General features: G+C 39.2%; 1 protein-coding gene across 1 annotated transcript; it reads left to right on the forward strand.

Moving 5' to 3' along the window:
* Positions 1–1741: 1741 nt before the first annotated feature.
* On the forward strand, positions 1742–25559 carry LOC308248924 (sperm-associated antigen 16 protein-like; the record flags this gene model as incomplete). Its single annotated transcript, XM_080669398.1, has 5 exons — positions 1742–1892; positions 12456–12502; positions 16592–16687; positions 18938–19056; positions 25406–25559. Exons 1-5 carry the CDS (start codon positions 1772–1774, stop codon positions 25557–25559), a joined length of 537 nt encoding a protein of 178 aa, XP_080525524.1. The 5' UTR covers positions 1742–1771.

The following is a 25559-nucleotide window of genomic DNA, read 5'->3' on the forward strand; positions in this document are numbered from 1 at the left end:
ACGCAAATTGGCTCAGAACACCTCAACTACATTTCATGATCAAGAAGATACAGACAAAAGGCTAGAAACAAAGCTAAATGCTTTGGAAGCTGTAGTGATAGGACTAGGTAATCAATTAGAAAGTATCAAGATTAGACAGCAGCTGCAATGCCATGCTGCTTTTACATGTATTTGTGTGACTTCAGCCCGCTATAGCAGTTGTCTATGGGATTGGAATAAAATCAAGGTGCACCTACAGGGAATATGGCATCATAATAACATCAGTATAGACCTAGTGCAGCTACACAAACATGTGCAAGCCATTCAGAATAGTCATGATGAAATTATATCTCCGGCAAAACTGGCAAAAGAGTTGCTGGATGATTTAAAAGAATCCAATCCATGGAGTCTGTTAAAAAACACCGCCTGGTACCTAACTGGATTCCTTTGTGGACTACTACTCTTATCCTGCTTTTTTTCAGTCCTGCGATCTCAAGTCCAAAGGCTCCAACTAGATGTCCACAAGCTACATTTAAAAATGAAAAATGGGGGATGCCTCCCCTTTGAACAATGAGCAGGCTTTCTAGGAAAGCAGTGGATCCCCCAATTTCAGAGTTCTTTTCCTGTATTTGCAGCCTCTTATAATAGTCCCTTGCATTTAATGAGCACTCTGGATTTGTTTGATATGAGGCATAAAGGACAAAGAGTAGGTTATTAAAAAAATAAGTATCAGGAATGACTTCTCCAAATACTATGTCTGTGACCCTTGATTATTTAAAATAAAACAATTAACTTCAATAGAAACGTATTTTAGTGTCTACAATGTGCCTGGTGCGTGTTAATTCTTTTTGTTGACAACCCCTTGCAAGGACACTTTAGATGAGTAATCATTTTTTATCAAGAAATGTAGAATAAAAAGTGATCTTCAAAGCAAAGGGCCCAGCAGCTGCTTGCTTCTGATATATATGCAGTATAAATCTGAGGGAGATCCCGTCATAGCAAAAGACTGCACATGATTGGGCAAATATCACTTATTATACATTATGTTAGGGCGATTTGTACCTCATAATTCTTATGAAAGTGGCTTTACCTTGACAAGAAACAACGCTCCAAATACTAGTCCAAGTCCCAGTGTACTAAATCACAGTCAGGACAGATGTCCAGATAAATGTGTTAAAGGAGCACAAGAATGACTTCAACTAAGCCAAGCACCCCATTTCTTTGCTGCTAAAGCGTCTGAGGATGGTAGTTTCCCCAGGGTCAGTCTCTCGGTCATGATTTCTAGCCGCCTCCCCCCCCTACTCTCCCTCCCCCCTACCCTCCCCCCTCCCCCCATCCTCCCCCCCCTCCCCCATCCCAGGCGCTGAGAATCTTCCTCTTTTCCATAAGTCTTCCCTGGGGATAATGGGACTCTCCACACTCACGGGGACTGATGATGGATCTGTAAGATTGGATACGGGTGGGAAGAAATAAAGTAAGAAATGTTAGGGTCAAACCTAAAGAAAACCAAGCTGCCCAGGTAAGAAAATGTGTGCAATCCAAGCCCACCGCTTCGGCCTCGGAAAGCTCAGGGTAACTAGGCAACGACGTTGCCGTGGTAACCCGGGACGCTCAGAGGGCACCAAGGAGAGTCGCCGGGGCAGCCCTTCCGTGCCCGGAGCTGGCCTGGTGGGAGGGGTGATGGAGTGTCAGGCTCTCGCGACAGCTGCGAGGGGTCGTTGGCAGGCATCGGGGACGACGTTGCTCCTAGGGACGCTGTGGACAGGCGGGGGGCGCGGCCCAGAGCGCCCCGATGGCTGCTCAGCAAGGGGTGCCCCCCTCGCCCCTGCGGGCTCTGGAAGAAGCTTTGGGCATGGGCCTGACGGCTGGCGGGGACGCCTCGGACGTTGCAGAGGGCACATACTACCTGGAGCGTATCCTTCCCGTGTAGGCGCGGCCCGGCGCCGCCTGAGGTAACCGGTATTGGAGGCCGGGCCCGAGCTCGCCACCGGGGGGCGCCCTTGAGGCTTGGGGCCCGATCCTACCCAGTTGGATGGCAAGCTGGCCTTTCTGCCATGGAAACCCCCTTCTATAGTTGCCAGAGTAAACTTTGGATAAAAGTTTTGTGTGAAGGAGGAACAAGAATTTCAGAAGGAATTGGTCAAGAAAGTTCGGAGACTAGGGAATCCTGTCTTTGGGCTTTTAAGGAGCTGAAGCTCAGAGTATACCACCCGTATCCAATGCTTAAAAAGATTTATTTTGATAGCATCAACTTCCTGGATAGTTTCAATTTTGGCTTTTTAATAATAAATACGTTTTTTTTTCTTCTTTAGTAACTAAATAATATCCTGGTGAGCTGACAGGGCTCAGAGGTGTTGGGAGAAAGCCAGAAAGTGATGAGCAATTATCAATGGAAATAGCAAAAAATTGAATAGCCATATGTGGATAATTAAGTTAACTATTTCTTGTGTCAAACTTTTGAGCTCCCCTCGATCCCTGGTGGGTTATGGGTGGCAACAGATCGATGTTTCTCTCTCTCCCTCTTTCTAAAATCAGTAAAACATATCCTAAGATGAGGATTAAAATACTACAACAAACTTTTCAGCTCTCCTCTACACATATAGATTAATTGTACTGATGGGAGGTTTCATGAGAAAAAGATATCCTTTCCTTTGGGCAGGTAAAACAGAGATGGTTTATCTATTTTATTCTCAAAGATATCAAGGAAACTCCAAAATCTCCTGTTATGTATGTATGTATATTTGTCCCACTATAGTCACTCCCGCTCTAATTTAAGACTTCGGAGACCCAGCAATGGTTCTCTGAAGCTCAATGGATGTGAGCTTAGGCAGACTGATTAACCTGTCTGACTCAGGCTCAGTACACATCCCTGCTGCAGGGAACTTTGAGGAACTTAGTTGAAAAGATCAAAGAAAGTATGTAGCATTCTACTCGAGACAAACATGATCTTTCCAGGCATGTAAGTTTGAAGAGTTTGAAATCAATTTGAATGGAACATGTGGGTGCTTTAGTGTCTTAAATGAAGTTTTATATTCTGTTTTCATAGCTCTGCCAAGCTTTTTTAAAGTAATAGTCCTTTTTAAATTAAGAAAAACAAGTCAACATTTTTTTTTTCAGAGCAATCTACATCAAGTATAAAGTTACCCAGTATCCTTGCTAGTGAATGGTAACCAGGCATCTTAACATGTTTTGTCTGCATTGAAATGATTTCTGTAATACATAGTTACAATTGTTAGCATGAGACAAACACGAGGTAACTGTTTGTGACCTTTTTGTGAAATAAATGGTGGGACTCCAAGATAGCACAATTTTCAGCAAAGCAATCTGTGTTCACTTAACTGGCAGGGGGATCACTGAGTCACACTGCCAGCATGTAGCATTTTGCACAAAACCTATCAAGACTTCTCTTGATAATCACACTTGCAAATATAAGCAACTCCAAGTTTTCATAATTTTATTATCTCGTTTGGGAATTATCTAGGCCCTTTGCTTTTCTTTCATCTCTCTTTGCTTGACTGACTACTGTTTTGGCTTTCAACCAAAGAGTAGTCAGGGGACAACAAAGCTAAACATTTAACCAGTCAATTTTTCTACACTCAGTGCAACGTTCAGGTAAGGTTTAGACATGGGGGAGACTTAACTCTTAGGTTTGAGGATTACCCCTGAATGCCAAGTATCCCTGTATCCCTGCGCTCCCCTAACATGCATAATTAAGAGTTGACTGTATAATGTTATTTGACATTGTTTCTTAAGGCAATTATGATAGTTGCTGAAGTGAGACTTTCTTGGGTTTAAAGTCTTTAGCTCTCAGGTAATTTAATTGAGCTATTGCAGCGGATAAATAAAAGTTATAATAAGCACAAATGAATCAGAAATCCGATGTTCTCTACTTTGCACATACACTTTATCACTTCTAATCTACCACATCTAGTGTTGGACTTTATTTATGACTGAACAGATGCTCCTAGAACACTAGACAACAAGCTATCAATATTGAGCAAGGCTTTGAAAGATTTTGACTCAAATTCTCCAGGAGATCGGCTTTTTCTTTGCTTTTAAACATTTACACATGAAGAACACGTACACATTAATGTGGCCCAAACCAGGAACACAGCCAGGATCCATCATGGGGGAAATGGCTTCATCAATAAAGTCCCCACATTCTTTACAACAGGGTAGAGAATGTATTCAGGAAAAAAAGCATTTCTTACCCCTGCAACACCCCTCCTTTGTAACCTCCTAGCCATAATAGTGGCACCTGTTTCTCTTCTGAAGCACTTCACAATATCATTGCTTTTATGTTTTAAACTTTCAAAAGATGAGATACAAATATATATGACATAGTCCTTATTTAGCTATCACCAGAGCTTTAAGAAATGTGGTCATGGAGTGCATAAGTCCTCTGGAGAACTCTTCCTAAGAAAGGCATTGGCAGCGTTGTGGAACATAAAGCTAGACTTTAACTAAGTGATCTGTAAAGGGCCACATAGATGTCTCCAGAATTTGTAAAGGTTAGTTGTCTTTTTTTTCTTTTTTCCCCCCTTGATTTTTCCATCATCATTTATCCCGCATATACCCTTTTCCACTTCTCTCTCCCTCCTCCCAGAATCACCACACTGTTGTCCAGGTCTATGACTTTTTTCTCTCTTTTTTCTTTTTTGCTCAATACCCCCTCGTCCTCCCCCACCCCATAACCCCCGAGCTATCAGCCTGCTCTCTCTCTGTGAGTTTTTCTCTATTTTGCTTATTAGCTCATTTTGTTTACCCTTTGGGATGGCACGGGTAGACCTGGAGAACATTATGCTAAGTGAAACAAGCCAGTCAGAGAACGACAAGGACCATATGATTTCACTAATATTTGGAATTTAATGCAGGTTGAATGTCTTTTGCAAATGAACCCTCTATTAGAAATCAATACAACTCAGGTGAGGTTTGCAGTTGCCGTAGTTACCACGGGCTGCCTATTAACGTGTGGCTGGAGACAGTTGGGAAAGCCCAGTTCCAGGTGGAAGATGCCGGCAGGAATGAATGGTACTAAGAAAGCTAAGGCTTAATTGATTCTGTTGCTACCTGTCCAGAGAAAGACCTTGTTCAAGGAATGGAATGCATGACTCTAGGAAAGGGAGGCCCACAGAATGTCATTTTTGTTATCTACCCGCTTTGTGGTGATTCTCTGCTCCCCAACTAGCCTTTGGTTATTATAACTTCTTTCTAGGCATTCTAACACTAAGAATTTGGCCCATGAAATTCTGGACGTAAATAAGTTTACTGGCTACTGAAAATGTGTCCTCTGGCCCCAACAGCAATCTCTGAACAGCGATTTCCGAGGGTTGAGTGAGTTAAGCCAGTCCTTCGAGGCGGCTCCAAACTTAACTGTGTGTGCAAGTGCAAAATTAAGGATTCCAGACCCTAAAATATGGCGATCACACTAAATTGATACTCATCTAAGATGGACGCTTGTCTTTTTAAGTGACATTCTTAGCCAGTGTTTCATTACAATAGTGTAATGTTCACGATAACTTTGTTTAATTAAAATTGAACTTTCGTTATTTAAAAATATTTTATTCTTAACATTTTAAAATTTCTTCTCTCTGTTACGTTACTTCTCCGGAATGTTTGTAGTATTAAATGAAAAGATATTGTAAAATCCTCAATATTATCATTATGTAGTCAAGTTTATTTCTTATTATCATTGCAATACTGAATTTGCACACAGGTACTTAGTGGCACCCTACATACAGTCAAATAAAAGGGATAGACAATCTGAATGTAGAATCTAAACCAGGAGGCATGTTACTAAGCTCAGAGTGTTGAATTTTACATGCAGGAAAGTCATAGGCTATTTGGAGGAAAAAAAATGTGTTTTGTTCTGTGTCCTCTAGTTGAAGCAAACTTTAATGTGCATATGAATCAAAGTTACGGATCTTTAAGTGAAGGGTCTAATCCAATAAGTCCAGGTCAGGGCTGAGACTCTGCATTGCTAACAAGCTTGCAGGAACTGCTGGTAAGAACTGTAATAGGAGTAGCAAGGCTGTATGCAAACATCTTAACCTTTTACCTTGATATTTTCAGACAGAGGTGCAACATGTTGATATCTTTGTGTATCTACTGGTTTACAAGTTGGAAAACTTACACCGCCACCCACTGTGTAAGTCTTATAGGAGTCATATATGTAGAAAGAAAGGTATTTTCCAGTTGCAGAGGCAGAAGATGTGCAGCAGCTGTCCAGGGCAAGGGTGGCCAATACATTTCCATTCTGGGCAATGGGCAATGCAACTGAAATGGTAGTGGCTTCCCGGTAAGTGTGTTAATAAGAATTCTGAGGCCTAATGAAGACTCGGCCGGAAAGACTGCAGGAAGCAAACATTGGGGAAGTGGTAGCAAGCATGCCAGTTATTTCCCACCTTTGGTTGACATCATTCAGTTAACTTGCTTTATTGAAACTGGAATTCCTAAGAAAGGGAACATAACTATGGTGTTTGCTATTTACAGCACTTTTCTTTTATTTCAATTCAGTAAGTAAAATGTTGATTATGGAGGATCCAACCTAGATTTTTGATTGCCTTTGTGTACATTGGCTCTGCATTGATGGCAAAGATTACAAAGCAATTTCTGGCTATAGCAGCTTTGGGAAATCATGTAAAATATAATTAGCTATATGTTTCACTCCAGTTCTTTATAGAGATGCAGCTGCTGGCAGTGATCACTACGTATAAATGTGGTAGTGGGAGAGTGGTGTGTGAGCAACGTCGTGTGCTGCTCATATCTGCAGATTGTTTATTTCTTTCTGGCTGTTGTCCTTTTGCAGAACCTTATTTGTGACGGCGTAATAACAGGTGGCGCCTCAAGCTCTGCTCCACTGGACCAGCTGAAACATGTCTCAGGCTTCCTGCTGTTGTGTCTTCTGTGGCACTGTGGTGGGGGTCGGGCTCCCTGGCACTTTCCGTGTGGGTGCCTGTTGTCCTGTTTTCTGATTATATCCAGATGGTCAGGATCTGGTGAAGATTCTGCTAGTGCAAAAAGTGCCCATTAGTTCACCTGTGTTGTCTAAGTACCAGGGAGCTGAGTCATGCTGTGCAAACTCACAAATACTATTACATTCCTTCCAAGGCAAGGGGACATGTGGAGAAGTGGGACGCTGGACTGAGTCCAGGCTATGACTCTAGGACACAGAACCTGGCTTGGAAGTAGGCGGTGTGGTAGACGGTGGCTACAGACCGGGCAGGAAAGGGGAGCCACAGATGGTAGCCTTGGCAAGAGCAGACAGGAAACCCGGCTCAGCGTAAGTGTCAAGTCAAGCTCAAACAGGCCGAAAGGCAAGAACCAGATCTGAGGGGAACAGGCTGGGGAAAAAGTGAATTTCAGAACTGGAGTTCAGTGATGTTCTTTGAAGGGATACTAGGTAGATAAAGGGAAGGGAGCTTTGTAAGGGCCCAGTGTCAGCTTGACATTAATAAACTGATTTTAAGCCAGATGCCAGCTTATTGTTCTACAGTGGGAAAAAATTTCATGAGGATTGTGACCAGCTTAATTGTAGGGACATTTCCTGGAGAATAGGCTCACCTAGGAGATTCGATTACTGTGGTTCTACCTTTACTGGGAAACTTCCTCATCTGTGAAGGTTTATCTTACAGACAATTCTGATGAACTGTCTATTTCCACTCTGGCAATTCTGCCTCTAAAGCAGTGCTTTCCATACGTGGTATTCTGACAGATTCTGCTTTACGCTATCTTTCTGACATCCCAAGGGCCAAGGGATCGGTATCTGTACAACCTACAGTGTCCTCTTCATGAGAATCTGGGCGTGTAATTTACTCATGCTTTGAAACCAGAAATTGCTGTGCATCTACTGAGAAATTCATCTGTTTTCATTAGATGGATATGGAATTGGTATCCTATCTAATAAAAGAGTAATATGCAAATTGACCATCACTCCAACACACAAGATGGCTGCCCCCATGTGGTCAAAGATGGCTGCCCCCATGTGGACACAAGATGGCCAGCAGGGGAGGGCAGTTTGGGGAGACCCAGGCCTGCAGGGGAGGACAGTTGATGGGGGGCAGGCCTATAGGGGAGGGCAGTTAGGGGAAAACAGGCTGGCAGGGGAGCAGTTAGGCATCAATCAGGCTGGCAGGGGAGGGTTTAGGGGGTGATCAGGCTGGCAGGCAGAAGCACTTAGGAGTAATTAGGAAGGCAGGCAGGTGAGCAGTTGGGAGCCAGCCGTCCTGGATTGTGAGAGGGATGTTTGACTGCCCATTTAAACGGGCAGTCGGACATCCCTCAAGGGGTCCCAGATTGGAGAGGGTGCAGGCTGGGCTGAGGGACACCCGCCCCCCGTGCACAAATTTCGTGCACCGGGCCTCTAGTCTGATTATATCCTCCTTTTCACTCTGACTGCTGGGAAGCTTAGAGTCAAACCTGTGGTCTACTTTTCACAAAATTATGAGACCCATGGCATGTACTGCATCTTTGCTTTTATTTCTACTTATTTCCTTTTTTCTCAAAATTTTATATGCATTCATTTTTTGTATTATGTAATGTATGCATATTTGTAAACTGTCACAGTATCATTTTGGGATTCGTTCATGCATTTGTCCATGTGTTGCTAGCCAAATAGACAGATGCATGCCAACATACATGCCAACGCACATTTATTTCTCAGCAACATGGCAACATCACATTTTAACTGAGTTACTTCTGGGAAGATTTTCTGTTCAAGTCATATTGTGGATACTAAAAATATCCATCAAGGAGGATACCAGTTCCTATTTTGGTGTTTGTCCTTTTCCTGATCTTTTGTCTCAGTAATCTCTTGGCCTTGGTTCATTTAATTTTTGGGTCTCTAGCCAGGGGTCCTCAAACTTTTTTAACAGGGGGCCAGTTCACTGTCCCTCAGACCGTTGGAGGGCTGGACTCTAGTTTAAAAAAAAAAAAATGAACAAATTCCTATGCGCACTGCGGGCCTGGGACGAGTCGGCTGCTAAGCAGGACAGGCAGCGGCACCCGGCGGGCCGGATAAATGTCCTCGGCAGGCGGCATGTGGCCCGAGGGCCGTAGTTTGAGGACTGCTGCTAGACCTTTGGTACTTCTCCCTTCTTTAAGGAATTCACATTGAGCTATTGAAATGATTTGATTTAGCTGTCCGTACTATTTCTTAAGAGTTTGGAAAACAACGAGGTTTGAGTTTATTATCTAGGATATTGGCAAAAATTGCACATTCTTATTGTGTCACTATAGAAATAGTATGGCTTAGTTGAAAATTCTTGACATTTATATTCAAGAAATGTGTCTTTGTCACTCAAAACTATGTGATTTTGGGCAAATCTATTAATATGTTTGATTCAGGTGTTTTTTTTCAATTTGATTCAGTTTCTTTTCTTTCTTTCTTTCTTTCTTTCTTTCTTTTTTTTTTAGGTGAGTGTATCTGTGCCATTCAATCTCACAAAGTTGTTATGAGAATAAATATGATTATGTTCCATGTGATAGTACTTTTTAAGTTTTACAAAATGATAGCTATTTTTTCTTAGTCTCCTTTGATTGTGTGGAAACGGAATATTTTACTAGTGATTAAAACCCATTGGTTAGATTATTTTCGGGATAGAGTATACAGGTGTTGTTAGATATTTCCAAAGCTTTTAGAACAAATCACGTTTTTCCTCTACATATTGCTATGTTTTGCAACATTTGCTTTCACCTTTCTTCCTCACAATAATTTGTCAGCAGTTGTTTTATTTGCAATTATCAAGTCTATCCAGATAATTATAGAATATTTACTTTTTTGTGGAATTTTTTTATGGTATGAACAGTGATGAAGGACAGCATTGCTTTTTGGGAGACTTAATGACAGGTGATTGCTTACAAAATCAATTTCTAGTAGTTGTCTCTTAGAAGAGAGCATACTTTTCCATAAAAGAGAGGCTGACTCTTATTTTTTTGCAACAGCATAGATAGACCTAGAGATTATTATGCTAAGTGAAATAAGCCAGTCCTAGAAAGACAAAAACCGTATGATCTCATTTATATGCATAATCTAATGAACAAAATAAAAGGATGAACAAGATAGAAACAGAGGCATGGATACATTGAACGTTCTGATAGCTTGCAGAGGGAAGGAGGGTGTGTGGGGACTGGACAAAAGATGAAGGGATTAGCCAAAGAACATATATGCATAACCTGTAGACAGAGACAGCAGTGTAGTGATGGCCAGAGGGAAGGGGGTGGGGAGAGAATTAGGTGGAGGGGGCAAAGGTGGGGAAATAACGTCAACAATAAATATAAAGATATTTTAAAAAGGCTGATTTCCTGTATCTGATGTTTGGGAAATTTTATCTCATTAAGTGAAAGTGTGTCAGGTAAATATAAATTTAGAAGGAGGAAGATTTAGAATGCTTTCATCCATTTATCTTAACATATGGGGGAACTGGGCCACGGGAGACTTACGAGAATTTTTCCACAGGTACTCATCTCTTTCCAGAACGTGGACAATAATAACAAACACTGTATATAGCCTTTACTGTAAGCCATGCACTGTTCTAAATGCTTTACATATGTTAACTCCTTTACTACCCTTGAAACCCTATAAGGTAATACAGTAGCCAGCCTGCAAAATGATGCCCAGTGATTTCCACCTGCTGGTGTAAATGCTCTTGTATAGTGTCCTCATACTGAATAGGGTTGACTTGCGTAACCGATTGTATGTCGAATATATGCTCTTGTGGCTGTTCATAAAAGAAGTTGTGGCTTCCACTTTGTTTCCTTGGATTGCTTATTCTGGAAGTAGCTAGCCACCACATCTTAAGGAGATTTAAGAAGCCCGTGGAGAGATCCACATGGGGAGGATCTGAGTCCTCCACACAACAATATCAGTGAACCTTCAGAAAATAGATCCTATTCCCTCAGTTTAGCCTTCATGTGACTACAACCCTGGCTGCCACCTCAACTGAGACTTCATGAGTGACCCCAAATAAAAATCTTTCAGCTAAGCCACTATGGAATTCTTGATCACAGAAAAGATGAGATAATGGATGCTTATTGTGTTGTTGTTTTTTTAAGCCCAAAGTTTTTGGGAGTTTGTTATACTGCAATAAGTTAAAAAAAATACTGATTTTGGTACCTAGAAATGAGGTTCTAACTTAAGAAAGACCTGAAAGTATCAGACTGGCTTTGCAAAACAGCACTGGGCACATTTGGAAGTACTTTAAGTAGCATGTTAGTAAAAGGTAGGTAACTCACTCCTGGTACTCAATACAGGTGAATTTCAGGTTAGCAGATGGACTGCAGACATGCAACCTTTTTTTGTGTGTGTGTTTGCTTAGTCTACTGTGAATTACTTATTTTTTTATCTTAAATTACTTTTCACCATATTTTTGGGAGAGACGCTCATGTTTGACTGTAAAATACAGCCCTTTGATAGGTACCTGGGTCCTGAGGGTTGGTTATAACTGAAATTGGTTTATGTGTCTCTTCAAATAATAAGGCAAATACTAAGGAGTTATTGCTTATGATGAGGCTGAGTAGCAAGAATGTATTACCAAAAAAAAAAAAATAAATAAAAAGAATGTGTTTCCTATCTTTAGAGGTTTAGAACTATGTGGGAAATAATTGGCAAAAGCCTCAAGTGTTTCCATACACAGAAAACCCACACAGAACAATAGGTGAGGTAGTATTGCCTAGTGAAACCGGAGCTTCTGGGGCTTATTCCCAAGTTTGTTAGGTCCTCGCTGTGCAGTCTGTGCCTTTGAGCCTGATCTGTAAAATGGCGATACTGCTGGTTCCAGCTTCATACATAGGATGAGGATGAAATGAGTTAATACATGTACTAGTAAAACCCTTAGGACAGCATCTAGCCTCTATTAAATACTATGTTGTCAGTTCTCATTACAAACAACATAAGTTGTTATATGCACCTTCAGCTAACTCTTGGAAGACAGAATAGCAGAGACAATTTCTTATAACCAGCAGCAAAATGAAAACTAGGCTAATCTCATCTTTGATTTTCATAACCATTACTGTGCATTAAAGTGTTTAATACCTTTTAAACTTGGCATAACTAACACTGTACGTTTGAAGAGAAAAGTAAACAAAATAACTGTAGAAGTTTTCATTTATAATTAGACTAACTTACAATTTTAAAAGTCTTACAGCAGTGTTGTTAGAATTTTAATTGGAATCATTTCTGATATTTTAATGCTTATTTCTTGATAATTTATGAACTACTGAATTATAATTACTGTATAGTTTATATTTGCTTGAAAATTAGCCTGCCTTTCCTGAGAAGAGGATTTAATTTTAAAATTGAGAAATACATATAAGAAAAAAGTGGAGATTTAAATAACTTTCATTGATGAAAATTTTGAAATGTATTATCTCACCAAGTTGGTGAGATAATTAGATCTCCCACTTCAAGGACAAATCAGTTTTAAATGTAATCATTTTATTCTATATATTTTGAGATTAAAACTTGACAAGATGTTCAGAGGTCACCATAACTGAAGCATCTGAAGATGATTACGAATATGAAGAGGTAATTATTTATTTGTTTATTTTAATCTTTATTGTTGAGATTATTACAGATGTCCCTCTTTTTTGCTTCCTATTGCCCCCCTCCACCAAGTTCTCACCCCCCCCCCAGGCCTTCGCCACCCTATTGTCTGTGTCCATAGGTAATGCATATCTATATATATAAAAGCCTAAGCAACCGGCCAACTGGCTGACTGGCTGACTGGCTGGTAGCTATGATGCGCACTGACCACCACGGGGCAGATGCTCAACACAGGAGATGCCCAGTGACAGCAACATTGCAGAGTGCCCTCTTGCACCCCAGGATCCCTCAGGGGATGTCAGACTACCGGTTTCAGCCTGATCCCCACAGGTCAGGTCTAGGGACCCCACCAGTGCACGAATCTGTGCACCGGGCCTCTAGTATGCATATAAGATCTTTGTTTAATCTCTTTCAGGCCCCCACCCCACCTTTCCTCTGAGAATCATCAATATGTTCTATTTCCATGCCTCTGATTCTATTTTATTCACCAGTTTATTCTGTTCATTAGATTTCTTATTGGTTTATTTTGATTTTTAGATTCAATTATTGATAGGTATGTATTTGTTGCCATTTTGTTGTTCATATTTTTTATCTTTTTCTTCTTCTTAAATAATACCCTTCAAAATTTCATATAATATTGGTTTGGTGCTGATGAACAACTTTAGCATTTTCTTGTCTGTGAAGCTCTTTATCTGACCCTCAATTCTAAATTATATCTTTGCTGGGTAGATTAATCTTGGTTGTAGGTTCTTGCTATTCATTACTTTGAATATTTCTTGCCACTCCCTTTGGCCTGCATAGTTTCTGTTGAGAAATCAGCTGACAGTCATATGGGCATTCCCTTGTAGGTAACTAACTGCTTTTAAGATTCTCTCTTTGTGTTTAGCCCTTGGCATTTTAATTATGATGTGTCTTGATGTGGTCCTCTTTGGGTTCCTCTTGTTTGGGACTCCCTCTGTGCTTCCTAAACTTGTAAGTCTATTTCTTTCACCAGGTGGGGGAAGTTTTCTGTCATTATTTCTTCAAATAGGTTTTCATTATATGGCACTCTCTCTTCTTCTGGAACCCCCATAATGCGAATGTTGGTTCACTTGAAGTTGTCCCAGAGGCTCCTTACACTATATTCATATTTTTGGATTCTTTATTCTTTTTGCTCTTCTGATTGGGTGTTTTTTGCTTCCTCATATTTCAAATCGTTGATTTGATTCTCAGAATCCTCTACTCTACTGTTGAATCCCTACATATTATTTTTTTTTCCAGTCAGTGTATGCTTGATTTCTGACTGGTCCTTTTCCATATTTTTTGGAGGTTTCTAGAAGATTCTTCAGTAACTCTATAACCATGGTTTTGAACTCTATATCCAGTAGTTTGCTTTCTTCCATTTCTTTCATTTGTGACATGTTTCTTTGTCTCTGCATTTTGGCTGCTTTGCTGTGTTTCTTTCTAGTTATTGGGTAGAGCTTCTATTTCTCCTTGAGTTGGTCGCATGGCCTTGTATAGGAGGTGTTCTATAGGACCCAGTGGCTCAGCCTTGGGTCCCAATCACTAAGCTGGGAGCTCTAGGTGCACCCCTTTGTGGGCTGTGGACACAGTCTTGTTGTAGTTGAGCCTTGATTGCTGTTGGTGTCACTGGGAGGAATTGACCTCTAGGCCAATTGGCTGTGAGGACCAGCTACAACTGCAGTGGGAAAGTTGCTGTGCAGGAGACACCCTTATGGAGCAGGACTTGCTTCAGTGGGGCTTTGGTGCCCCTTGAGTGTCTCTTATGGATGTGTAGAGTTATATCTGGTATGGTCTGACACTGACCACTGAGTACAGTGGCTCTTGGGTCTCCGGGGAGGTGCAAAGTTGGCCACTGCTGGGGCCACCCAATAGGAGCTACAGAGAGATCTGCAGATTCCTCCTCTTTGTATTGGGTTTGGAAGTGCCCAGACAAGGCCCAGCTGTGAAGCAAGGCAGGCTGGTGCTGGTGCTGGGTCTTGGGACTTTTATTGATAGGCTTGGGGCTCCCTGACCCCAGCTGCAGCTTTTTTGAGCAAAGACAGGCCATTCATATGCAAGAGCTGCTACACAGCTTGTGTGGGGTTGTAAATTGGATGAGGCAGGGTCTTAGGGAGTCACTAGGCAGAGCAAACTGAAATGGCTGCCAGTCAGCCTTGCTACTGGAAAGGTCCCAGCATAGGAACAATGATCCCTGTGAGCACCTCTGTCTGGGAGAATGCTGCCCTGAGTTCCTGCCCAGATGCCAGACAATCCAGTTCCTCCTCGTGTGTGTCTGTGTCCCCCACAACCTCACCCTGGTGCTGGAGCTCAGAGGAAGCAGGACCTTGTAAGTTCAGTTTGTGCTCTAGGCCTTTTAAGAGGAACAGCTGGGTCTCTAGCAGCCTCTGTGTCACTGTGCCCTGATCTGCACTCGTTTTTACAACCTGTAGTTCTTACTGCCCCTGGGGACATCTTTTCTCAGCTCTGGGACCTCTTGCTCCTCAGGGCGGCCTCCACAGAGATGATCTCCCTCCCAATTAAAAAAGCGGCACCAGCCTGTTCTGCACCTCCACACTTTCTACCAGTCTCAGTGTGCTCTCCTCTTTACTTCTCTAGTTGTAGGACTTCTATTCAGCCAGCTTCCCAGTGGTTCTGGATGATGGTTGTTCTGTATTTTAGTTGTAATTTTGATGTGGTTGTGAGACATGACGAGTACAGACATTTACCTACACTGCCATCTTCAAATTCAGTCATTTTTTAAAAAATTTTGAGTACTCTGTAAATTCATTATGGTTGTTCTTGAGACATATTTATTTCTTTATTCCTTAAGAGTTGCTAGTTTAAAAAATACACATACATTTTTATTGATTTTAGAGAGGAAGGGAGAGGGAGAGAAATAGAATCATCAATGATGCTCCCTACTGGGGATAGAGCTCACAACCTGGGCATGTGCCCTAACTGAGAATGGAACCCTGATCTCCTGGTTCATACATCAACACTCTACCACTGAGCCATGCTGGCTGGGCAAGAGTTAGTTTTTCATCCATATCAGCTGGTTAAGAATGAGGCATGGAAATTCTCATAAAAATTTAGATTGGTTAAAACATCTGGTCATTTGTATTTTCTTATTAATTGTCCTTCAGAGTCAACTCCTTATCACCTACCTTCTGGATCCATACTACAGAATGTCTTCTCTGTCTAATAGGCATTTACTATAATCCGGTCTGCTCTTGGCCGAGTTTCCCAAATTTCTACCACCTAGCTGGAGTGCAGATCCTATGCTTCCTTCCAACTTAACTATACTTCTGTCTAATGTGCTTACTGTCTAAAACTTTTCCTTTAATTCACTGCTCCAGTGGGACCTATCATTATTCCTGAGACTTGGAGGCTAGAGACTCTCCTAGGATGCAGAAGCTGTGAATGAAACTGTGTGGGTGCAGGCCTAGCAATTTCTGGCTTGGGCAGGCAGGAGACAGGACAAATATAGAACACAGACTTGTTATTACTGCTGGTATAATGGGGATTATATTGATACATACCACATGAAATTACTGAATGAGTTAAATAATAGTAAAGGCCTAAAACTGTGATAAGCACATAATAAGCATGCAATACATGTTAACTATCAATATCATTATTAGATTTGATTACATTCTTCTAATAGCTTAACATTCAGGCAGTAAATTTTATTTTATTTTTAAAATAAACTAGAGGTGTGTGGTTGCTAGTAGTAGTTAAGAAAGAGTAATGAGGGAGAAAAAATCCGGGATGAAGAGAGAATGGTGACAGTTAGATGGCCTAACATTATTTTCAGCACAATTGTTAGTCTACATTTGTCATTATAGTTAAATGCAGTTGCTCATAAGCTAATATTGAGTTTATTAGAAGTGACATTGAGTGATGTTTAAAAGAAAATCAAAGCTTTCTGCTTGATATTTATTCATTTGTCATAGATCTTCAAAATTACATGATGTCTTACATAAAATATATCTCTTTGATCCTTTATTTTATGAGGAAAAATCAGTTCTGAAACGAAATAATGTATTTTCTTGCTAACCCTTCCTATCATTCTCTTTCTTCGTGATTTAGATACCAGATGACAATTTTAGCATTCCAGAGGGTGAAGAGGATCTGGCAAAAGCAATTCAGATGGTTCAAGAACAGAATACAGATACTCAAATTTTGGTGAGTTTGAACATAACCATAGGCTATAGTTTACCAGTGATACATTTCTATGTGAAGTTTTGCAAGTTGTTTACATTTCAAGTACTTCGCTTACTAAATGTTATGTCTTTTTCACTTCTATTTCTCTGTCTTCAAACCTTCACTTTAGATAAGTAGTCATATTTACTCTTCTTTGGTTTATCATTTTCCACAATGTGGTCACTCTTGCATGACTGAAATAAATGACACTATCCCTCAGAACTCTACCTATTTAATTGGAGATTAAACCAAGGATTTGCAACACTTATGTACAGAATTTGATATTGTATGCAGAGTCTACAATCTGCTTTATAAGCATTCTCTGTCTTTGCCTTCCCCTGCCCCCCATAGAAATATTTAGCTCATAGGGAATGCCCAATATATTATGATATTTTTCCTTGTGAGGCCTATGAACTAATATCACTAAAGAATATGGTGGAGGATGTTTTATGATTGTAATACCACCAGTTAAAAATAAATACAAGGATGGCATTCCTGTAAAATTGAAAACTCATTTAAAAGTTTATAACAATTTAATGATGATAACAAAATATTTTTAAAGTGCTTAATATTTCATACCAACACTAATTAAGAAGGATGAATTTTAAAAATGTTATAACCTTTCTTCGATAAAGAAATGTGAAGGAAATTGTGATACTCTTATTTAGTAACAGCTTGACTTCCTCAGTGCAAAATAGTGTGTGGTAGACTTCACTCCACATTCCGCCCTGTGTCAGTCTTTTCATATTTTGTAGACTTTTTCTGTCTAGAAATCCAGTAACTCTTTTCCAAAATATGTGTCTGTTAAAAAAACAAAACAATACAAAACAAACAACCTCAAGAGGAGGAGTTCTTGAATCCGGAATTGATTATATTCTGTTATAAATAGAGGACTCTAGCTCATAGTAATATGCATTTTCTAATGCATCCTATAGATATAGTTCCCTTCTATTTAGACACAAAGAGAAGTCTCAATGCAATAATTTATAGAAATAATTTTAAAATGCAGCATTTTGAATGATGAGCAGTTTATCCACTGCTCATCATCTTCCCTCTTGCTTTCTGTCATTAAGTAAAGAAGGATTTTAAAAATACACTATGTATTACTCATTCATTTTGTTACTTGGTAAGTAAGGTAGATATGCCTAACATAGTGCTTAGTGCATAGGAGGAACTAAATGAATAGCAGTTGAGTAAGTGAATGGATAGAATCATAGAATGAAAATATTATGACCCAAATTATAATTGCTTCTTTGTATCTGGTATCATGCTGGAAACTGTTTGTAAATCCAAAGGAAGACAAAGGGGTAGCTGTCATATCTACTGAACCAAATATCAGTAATTCTTTTCATCAATTTTTCAGAAGTCTTTTTTTTATCACAATCTTGCAAGAATTAACTATCTAGATTTCTGGCATATTTATAGCTGACTGACACTCATTTAAGTTCTATGTACCTGTTTTTTTTAGTTCTTTGGCGGAATGATGCTATGCAGAAAATTTACAAATTTGCCCTTTAGCTTTGAAAATTAAATATGGGTTCATTTTATAATAAGCATATCAATTATGTATTCTATTTTTTTAAAATATATTTTTATTGATTTCAGAGAGGAAGGGAGAGGAAGAGAGTGATAGAAACATCAATGATGAGAGAGATTCATTGATTGGCTGCCTCCTGTACGCCCCCAACTGGGGATCAACCTGCAACCCAGGCATATGCCCGTGACCAGAATTGAAACTGGGACCCTTCAGTCTGCAGGCCGATGCTCTATCTACTGAGCCAAACCAGCAAGGCCTAATTTGTTTTTTATTTATATAGTATTTAACTTCAAAAACTAGCTTTGAATTGTGCCATGGGCTTTCTGTTTCAAAGAATACTTATTGCTTATGAACCCAACTTCCTTTTGTTATGATTTTATTACATCTGTTTATAAATAAGATCTATACTCTTCTATGTTAGAAGATGCAATAGTATCTATTCAATGAGGACTTTTAAAATGTTCATTAATGATTGCAAGTGAAAGGTCATGATTTTGGGAAAGTTAATTACAGTTAAATAGTTGGAAATAGTTTAAAAATAATTGAAATAGTTGAAATAATTGAAGGTTTTGAGTGCCATATCATCTATCCCAACAAAAATAGTTGAAAAAAATGAACAAATTAGCAAATGAATCAATGCCATTAATGAAAGATTTGATGTTTTCAAAATAATTAATTACACATTTAAATTTTAGGAGCAGAAAACAGTTCTTCCTTCAAAACCCATTGTACCTGAAGTAATAGAAGACTTTCTCTGCAATTTCCTGATCAAAATGGGAATGTCCAGAACTCTTGATTGCTTTCAATCTGAATGGTAAACAATAATGTAGATAAATAGTTCTTAGAAATGCTAACATTTAACATGTACACTTTAACCCTTTTATAGGACTGAAGTCGCCCTAGCTGGTTTGGCTCAATGGATAGAGCATAGGCCTGTGGACTGAAGGGTCCCAGGTTCAATTCCGACCAAGGGCACATGCCTGGGCTGCGGGCTCGATCTGTGCAGGAGGCAGCCAATCAATGATTCTCTTTCATCATTGATGTTTCTCTCTCTCTCTCTCCCTCTCCCTTCCTCTCTAAAATCAATAAAAATATATTTAAAAAAAAAGACTGAAGTCACTCATTGTACGCAAGATGGATGAAATGGATGGAAACCTTTCCCATCTGCTGCTGACACCACAACATACAAACACACACACACATACACACAAACACACACACAAGGACACTTAGTCAAACACATATATACACATAATCAGAATATCATCTTTCTGAAATAAAAATATTAGGTGATTTTTAAAAATCTAGAAAATGGAATATCTCCTGGAGTTATATAATACAAAGCTATTTTATGAAATACTTTCCCTAATACTTTCTGCATAATTAGTAAGGGTTTTATTTCCTTCATTAAGTACTAACAGTACTACTTTGTTTATTTTACTTACTAGAGGCCCGGTGCACTAAGCTGGCAGTCAGACATCCCTCTGGAAGCCTGGAGCCCCCGGGGGATGTCCACCTGCCAGCTTAGGCCTGCTCCCCAGGGGAACAGGCCTAAGCTGGCAGTCAGATATCGCTCTGGCAGCCTGGGAACCCTCAGCAGATGTCCAACTGATGACTTAGGCCCACTCCCCGCAGTCTGACATCCTTAGCGCTGCCATGGAGGCAGGAGAGGCTCCCACCACCACCGCTGTGCTAGCAGCCATCAGCCTGGCTTGTGGCTGAGCGGAGCTCCCCCTGTGGCAGTGCACTGACCACCAGGGGGCAGCTCCTGTGTTGAGTGTCTGCCCCCTGGTGGTCAGTTGGCATCATAGTGACGGGTCCTTCCCAGGCATTCTGCCATTAGGGTCAATTTGCATATTACCCTTTTATTATATAGGATAGTGTAATGTCCTGCCTTTCTCTACTCACACAAGTGATCGATTCATTTTCTATAAGTTTTCCTTCATTTAGAAAGTAAGTGGGAACATTTTCAAATGATGCCTAAAGACAAGAATTTTTTGTCATAATTTAATTTTAATAACTTATTGGTTATAAACTTCAGCAGACATGCTGTCTTTGTCCCTTTGCTGCAGCAGGAATGTCACCGGACATATTTTCAGTGTCCTATTCTATTTAAAATTGATTTCAAAGAGGAAGGGAAAGGGAGAGAAAGATAGAAACATCAATGATGAGAGAGAGTCAATGATGGGCTGCTCCCTACATTCCCCCTACTGGGAATCAAGCCTGCAATCCAGGCATGTACCCTTGACCGGAATCGAATCGGGTACCCTTCAGTCGGCAGGCCGATGCTCTATCCACTGAGCCAAACCAGCGAGGGTGCAGTGTCCTATTCTTTAACAAAATATTATTAAGTAATCAGATATGAAATTTTTATCTTTAAAAGCCATTGCATATTATAGAAAGAGGGAACGATATGCCATAAAAAGATGTTTATAATGTTTTTTAGTTAATCCTAGTTTTAAATATAGGGGTAATTTGTAATTTCTACTAATCCAACTGTAGTGTAATTTTTATTTTCTGTTTGTTTTTTGCTTCTCATCTACTTGGACAATGCACATAGAAGAAATCAGTTTGTTTGTTTCTTTAATATATATTTTGAGTTCAGAGAGGAAGGGAGAGGGAGAGGGAGAGAAGCATCCATGATAAGAGAGAATCATTGATTGGTTACTTCCTGCACACCCCACACTGGGGATCCAGCCTGCAACCCAGGCATGTGCCCTGACCAGGAATTGAACCATGGACGCTCAACCACTGAGCCACGCTGGCCAGGTGGTTTTCTTGTTTTAAATTGCATATCTAATGTTAATGCATTAAATGAGGAGAACCATTTTTCATTATTATAATTCAGGGAAAAGAGCAATTTTGATGGAAGAAAATAATACTGTTCCTATTAAATCTGGAAATCATGTGAATGTTTTTTATAAAAATGTCCCTAAAAATAATTACAAATGTATTAGAAATATATTTTTGTACAAGTAGACAGATGGTTAATTTGTGGTGCTAATGAAATGAGAGATTAATGTGGTTCAATTACCTTTTCTTCTTCCGAGAGTAGGACATGTGGTGCTTCCGTGTTTGGCCAGTCTAAAGTGTGACATGATTCCCTTGGGGACATGTGGAAGCAAGTATACTCTTAACAGTTAGGTGCTTGCCATATTGTCTGTTGAGATTTAGCAATTGGAATTGAGATGAAATGTTAGAAAACTGCAAATGTGCTAGGAATTTTAGAACCCCAAGTAAGCTTACCATTTAGCATGATATTACAATCAGAAAGTAAAATTTATATAAAATATCTTATTATTTGGGTCTAGTCATACTGTGGTTCTAATAATTTTATCCTTATCCCTGGCGACCAGTTAGTAATGAGATTGCACATTGTTTGTACTAAGATTAGTATACTGTATTGGATATTTTTATTTCACATGTAACATTTTGACATTGACCAGAAACATTTACGTATTCTGCATAATAGGATTATAGGAAAGTTAAATAATTACTTTTATCATTCTTATTATGGAGAAAAACATATACCATTGTCAGGAATTCTTGCATCTTACAAAGAGTTGCAACCAAGGTTTTTCTATTGTTAGTTTGTAAAACAAACAAACAGAAATATTCAAAATAAAAAAACCTGGGTACTGAAATTTGATTTGTGTCCTTTCAATTCCCAAACAGTAATTGAAAGAAATTATTTAATTTGAGTCCACAAACTAAGACCCTTGAGCCAACTCTAGCCCACCTTTTATTTTCATAAAGAAGATTTTATTGGAACAAAAGTCATCACAAAGGGGAAATGATGCTTACTCTTACTGCACTGTTTATATATTCACTGAAATTCTAGCATATTAGTATCCATTTGTGGCAGTGGGTCTTAAAGTATTGGTATATACACAGATCTTATGAAAGCCTATACACTTTCTCCATGAAATATATGTATTTACTCAATTTGTATAGAACTGTAATTAGTTTATCGACCTTAATGTAAATTTATTGGCAGTAATTAATTGGCAAGTCTATTGGTAGTAAATTGTATTTCTAGTTCCTAATACTTATATATGAATAGTTTTCAGTCTTAATCTAAGGGAAGTGGCTAAAGAGGAAGGAATAAAGAAGACCAGGATATTTCTTTAAAATACACACACTGCCTGGCCAGTATGGCTTAGGGGTTGAGCATTGACCCATGAACCAGGAGGTCACGGTTCTATTCTAGGTCAGAGCACGTGCTGGGTTTCAGGCTGGATCCCCCTTGGTAGGGGGGCATAGGGGATTGGGTGGAGTAGGTAGGGGTGGAGGTAGGGAGGCGTGCAGGAGGCAGCCAATCAATCGATGGTTCTCTCTCATCATTGATATTTCTTTCTCTTTCTCTCTCCCCATTCCTCTCTCTGAAATAAATGTGTTTTTTTAAAAAAAGTAAAATAAAATACACACACAGAACCAAAAATCTTATGTAGGAATATGCAGATTTTACTGAGAAATTTCCAGTTTGTAGATTACAATTACTAATTACCTTATAATATTATACTAGTTTTAGTGAGTTTAAAGTCAACCTTGGTATTTTTACATGATGGTATAAATTTTCCTTGGTAAAGTAACTTTCGAATGTCTTAGATATAGATGTTGTAATATGTGTTATGTTTGATATTTACTTATTTTACCACATATTAATTTATTTACATAGTGTTTATTTTAGAGGATTCTATATCACCTTTTTTGTTTCTTCCTGAAGTAATATTTTTAGTGATTTTTTTCTGCATTAAATAAACCAATTTTATGCTCAGAAAATCTTTATGGTCCAATACTTCAATCAATCCTTATGTCTTTTCTTCTGAGATAAGTATAAATCACATCTGAAATATGGATAAAAAGTGAATTTATGATTAAATGGTTATCAATTTGATGTTTTAGAAATCATGGCAAATATTACTTACTATTGATTCGATTATCTTAACCTTTCTCTTGCTGTTTTTTAAATTTCAGATAACATATGACTATTAATGTGTAATAGTAAGAAAGTTAAGATTTGTAACATGAAAATACTGATAATTAAACATTTTAAAACTAATGCTCTGCTCATTTGTAGCAAGCTTTATAAAGATGTGTTTACTAATAACTTTCTTGAAATGTTTTTATTACTCTGATTGTTTTTTATTTAGCTTTGTTAATTTCTACATATAATAATTAAAATTATAATTATTTACAAATCTGTAAATGCTTTTCTGATGTTTCTTCTTATTTCACTGAGAAAATGGAAGTGCCACGACCCCTGCCTCCCTCTCTCCCAACCTGCTGCCTCTGTCCTCAGGCATTCCCTTTCACCTGACTCCTAAGGCCCCTCTTCCCTCCTGGACCGAGCTCCTCTGGCCCACTCAAGGACATTGCTCCTCCAATGGCCCCCGCTCTTTACTGCACTTTTAAATTTTCCCCTTTCTGCTAGATCATTCCCATAAGCACACAGATGTGCAATAATGTGTGTCATATATTTTAAAAAAGAGAAATAAGAAAATTCCCTGAACTCCATATCCTCTTCTGGGTTCATCTTGATTTCTTGGCTCCGCTTTATAGCATGTATCCTTGGAAGAGCTTGTTGCCACTTGCTCCTTTCCAACTCTCTCATACCTGCTCTGGTTTCACTTTCATCTCCATGACTCTCCTGAAACCATTTTCGGTGACTTTGCTTTGCCAAATTGAGCAACTGATCCTCAGTATTCCTCTTATTCACCCTCCTGGTGGCGTTTTGTCACTGTCGTTCATTTCTTCCTTCCATGCACTGTATTCACTTCGTTCCTGAGCCACAACTCTCATATTCTACCATTACTTCATGGCTTCTTCTCTTGTTTAGTCTCTGTTTAGTAGTATTTCCTTTTCTTCCCATTCTTAAACAGTCCTAGGACTTCTTCACTTCTCTCTTTACATTCATTCCCTAGCTGGCCTCATCCAGTCCTGTGACTAAATAGTATCTATTTACTGATGATTCCCAAAGTTAAATTGCATGTCCTGACATTTTTCCTGAACTCTGGACATGTATATCCAGTATTCATCTTCACTTGATTGTGCAGAAGACATATTGCATTTAACATGAATGGGAACAATTCCTTGATTTCTTTAATCATCCAGTTCCTACTGCATTTGTCCCTGTATCAGGAAATGGCTGTCTGTTGCTCACCCAGAAACCTTGGAATCAGCGTTTGACTTCTCTTTCTAACCATCCCCTTCCAGCTGATATATAAGAAAATCCTGTTGGCTCCACCTTTACAGCATGTCCTGAAGGGGCCCATTTTTCCTAATCTCTACTGCTACCAACTTTGTTCATGCCACCATTCTCTCTCTCTTGGACTGTTGTAGCAGCCTCTGAGCTAGTCTCCCTGATTCTACTTTTGCTCCCCTAGAGTTAGTTTAGTGAAACTAGAGCAGGTGTGAGAGAGTGTCACTTATCCCTGAAAGCCTACCCATGGCTTCAGTCTGATTCAGAGTAAAATCACATTCCTTTTTCCGGCTGCCTGCTGTCTTCTTGACCCATCTCTTACACGACTCCAGATAACTCCATAGACTGGCTTTTTGCTCTTTATTGTACATGCCAAGCACTTCCTTGTCTCAGAGCCTTTACAATTCTTTCTATCAGCCAAGAATCCTCTCCCACATATCCACATGGTTTAGTCTCTCATTTCCTTCAGTTCTCTGCTCAAATATCACTTTGTCAGTCATAGTGATATTTTCTCTGGCCATCCTATAATGTCACTTTCTCTGGCCATCCTATATAAAATATGTCAACACCACCACCACCCTCCAATTCAGTCTCTCTACCCCTGGTACCCTGCTTATTTTACTTCATATAGAACATATCACCATCCATACTAGAATGGAAACTTCATTAGATAGAGAATTGAATCATTTTGTTAATTTTACCAGTGTCTAGATTAGTGCATGAAACATAGGAGATATTCAGTTATATTTTATGCACCATGATGATATTTGTACCCAGCAATTTATTAATTATTATTTAAAAATATATTATAAATGTTGACATTTTAATTTATAAAGTAATATTACAAGTAATTTCTATAAACATTTCTCCAGAATTAATTTTTTGAATGGTACATAAATTTAGCAGTTAAGCTGAAAGAAACAACTTAAAGCCTTTTTTTTTCTTCCCCCATTTATCCTAGGTATGAATTAATACAGAAGGGAGTAACCAAACTTAGAGATGATGGGAATGTTCCAGATGTCTATACCCAGAATATGCTTTTAGAAAATGAAAACAAAAATTTGAAGAAAGACTTGAAGCACTGGAAACAGGCAGCAGAGTATGTTAATTTTTAA

The sequence above is a fragment of the Plecotus auritus genome (assembly GCF_963455305.1).
Source record: "Plecotus auritus genome assembly, chromosome: 5".
NCBI lineage: Eukaryota > Metazoa > Chordata > Mammalia > Chiroptera > Vespertilionidae > Plecotus > Plecotus auritus.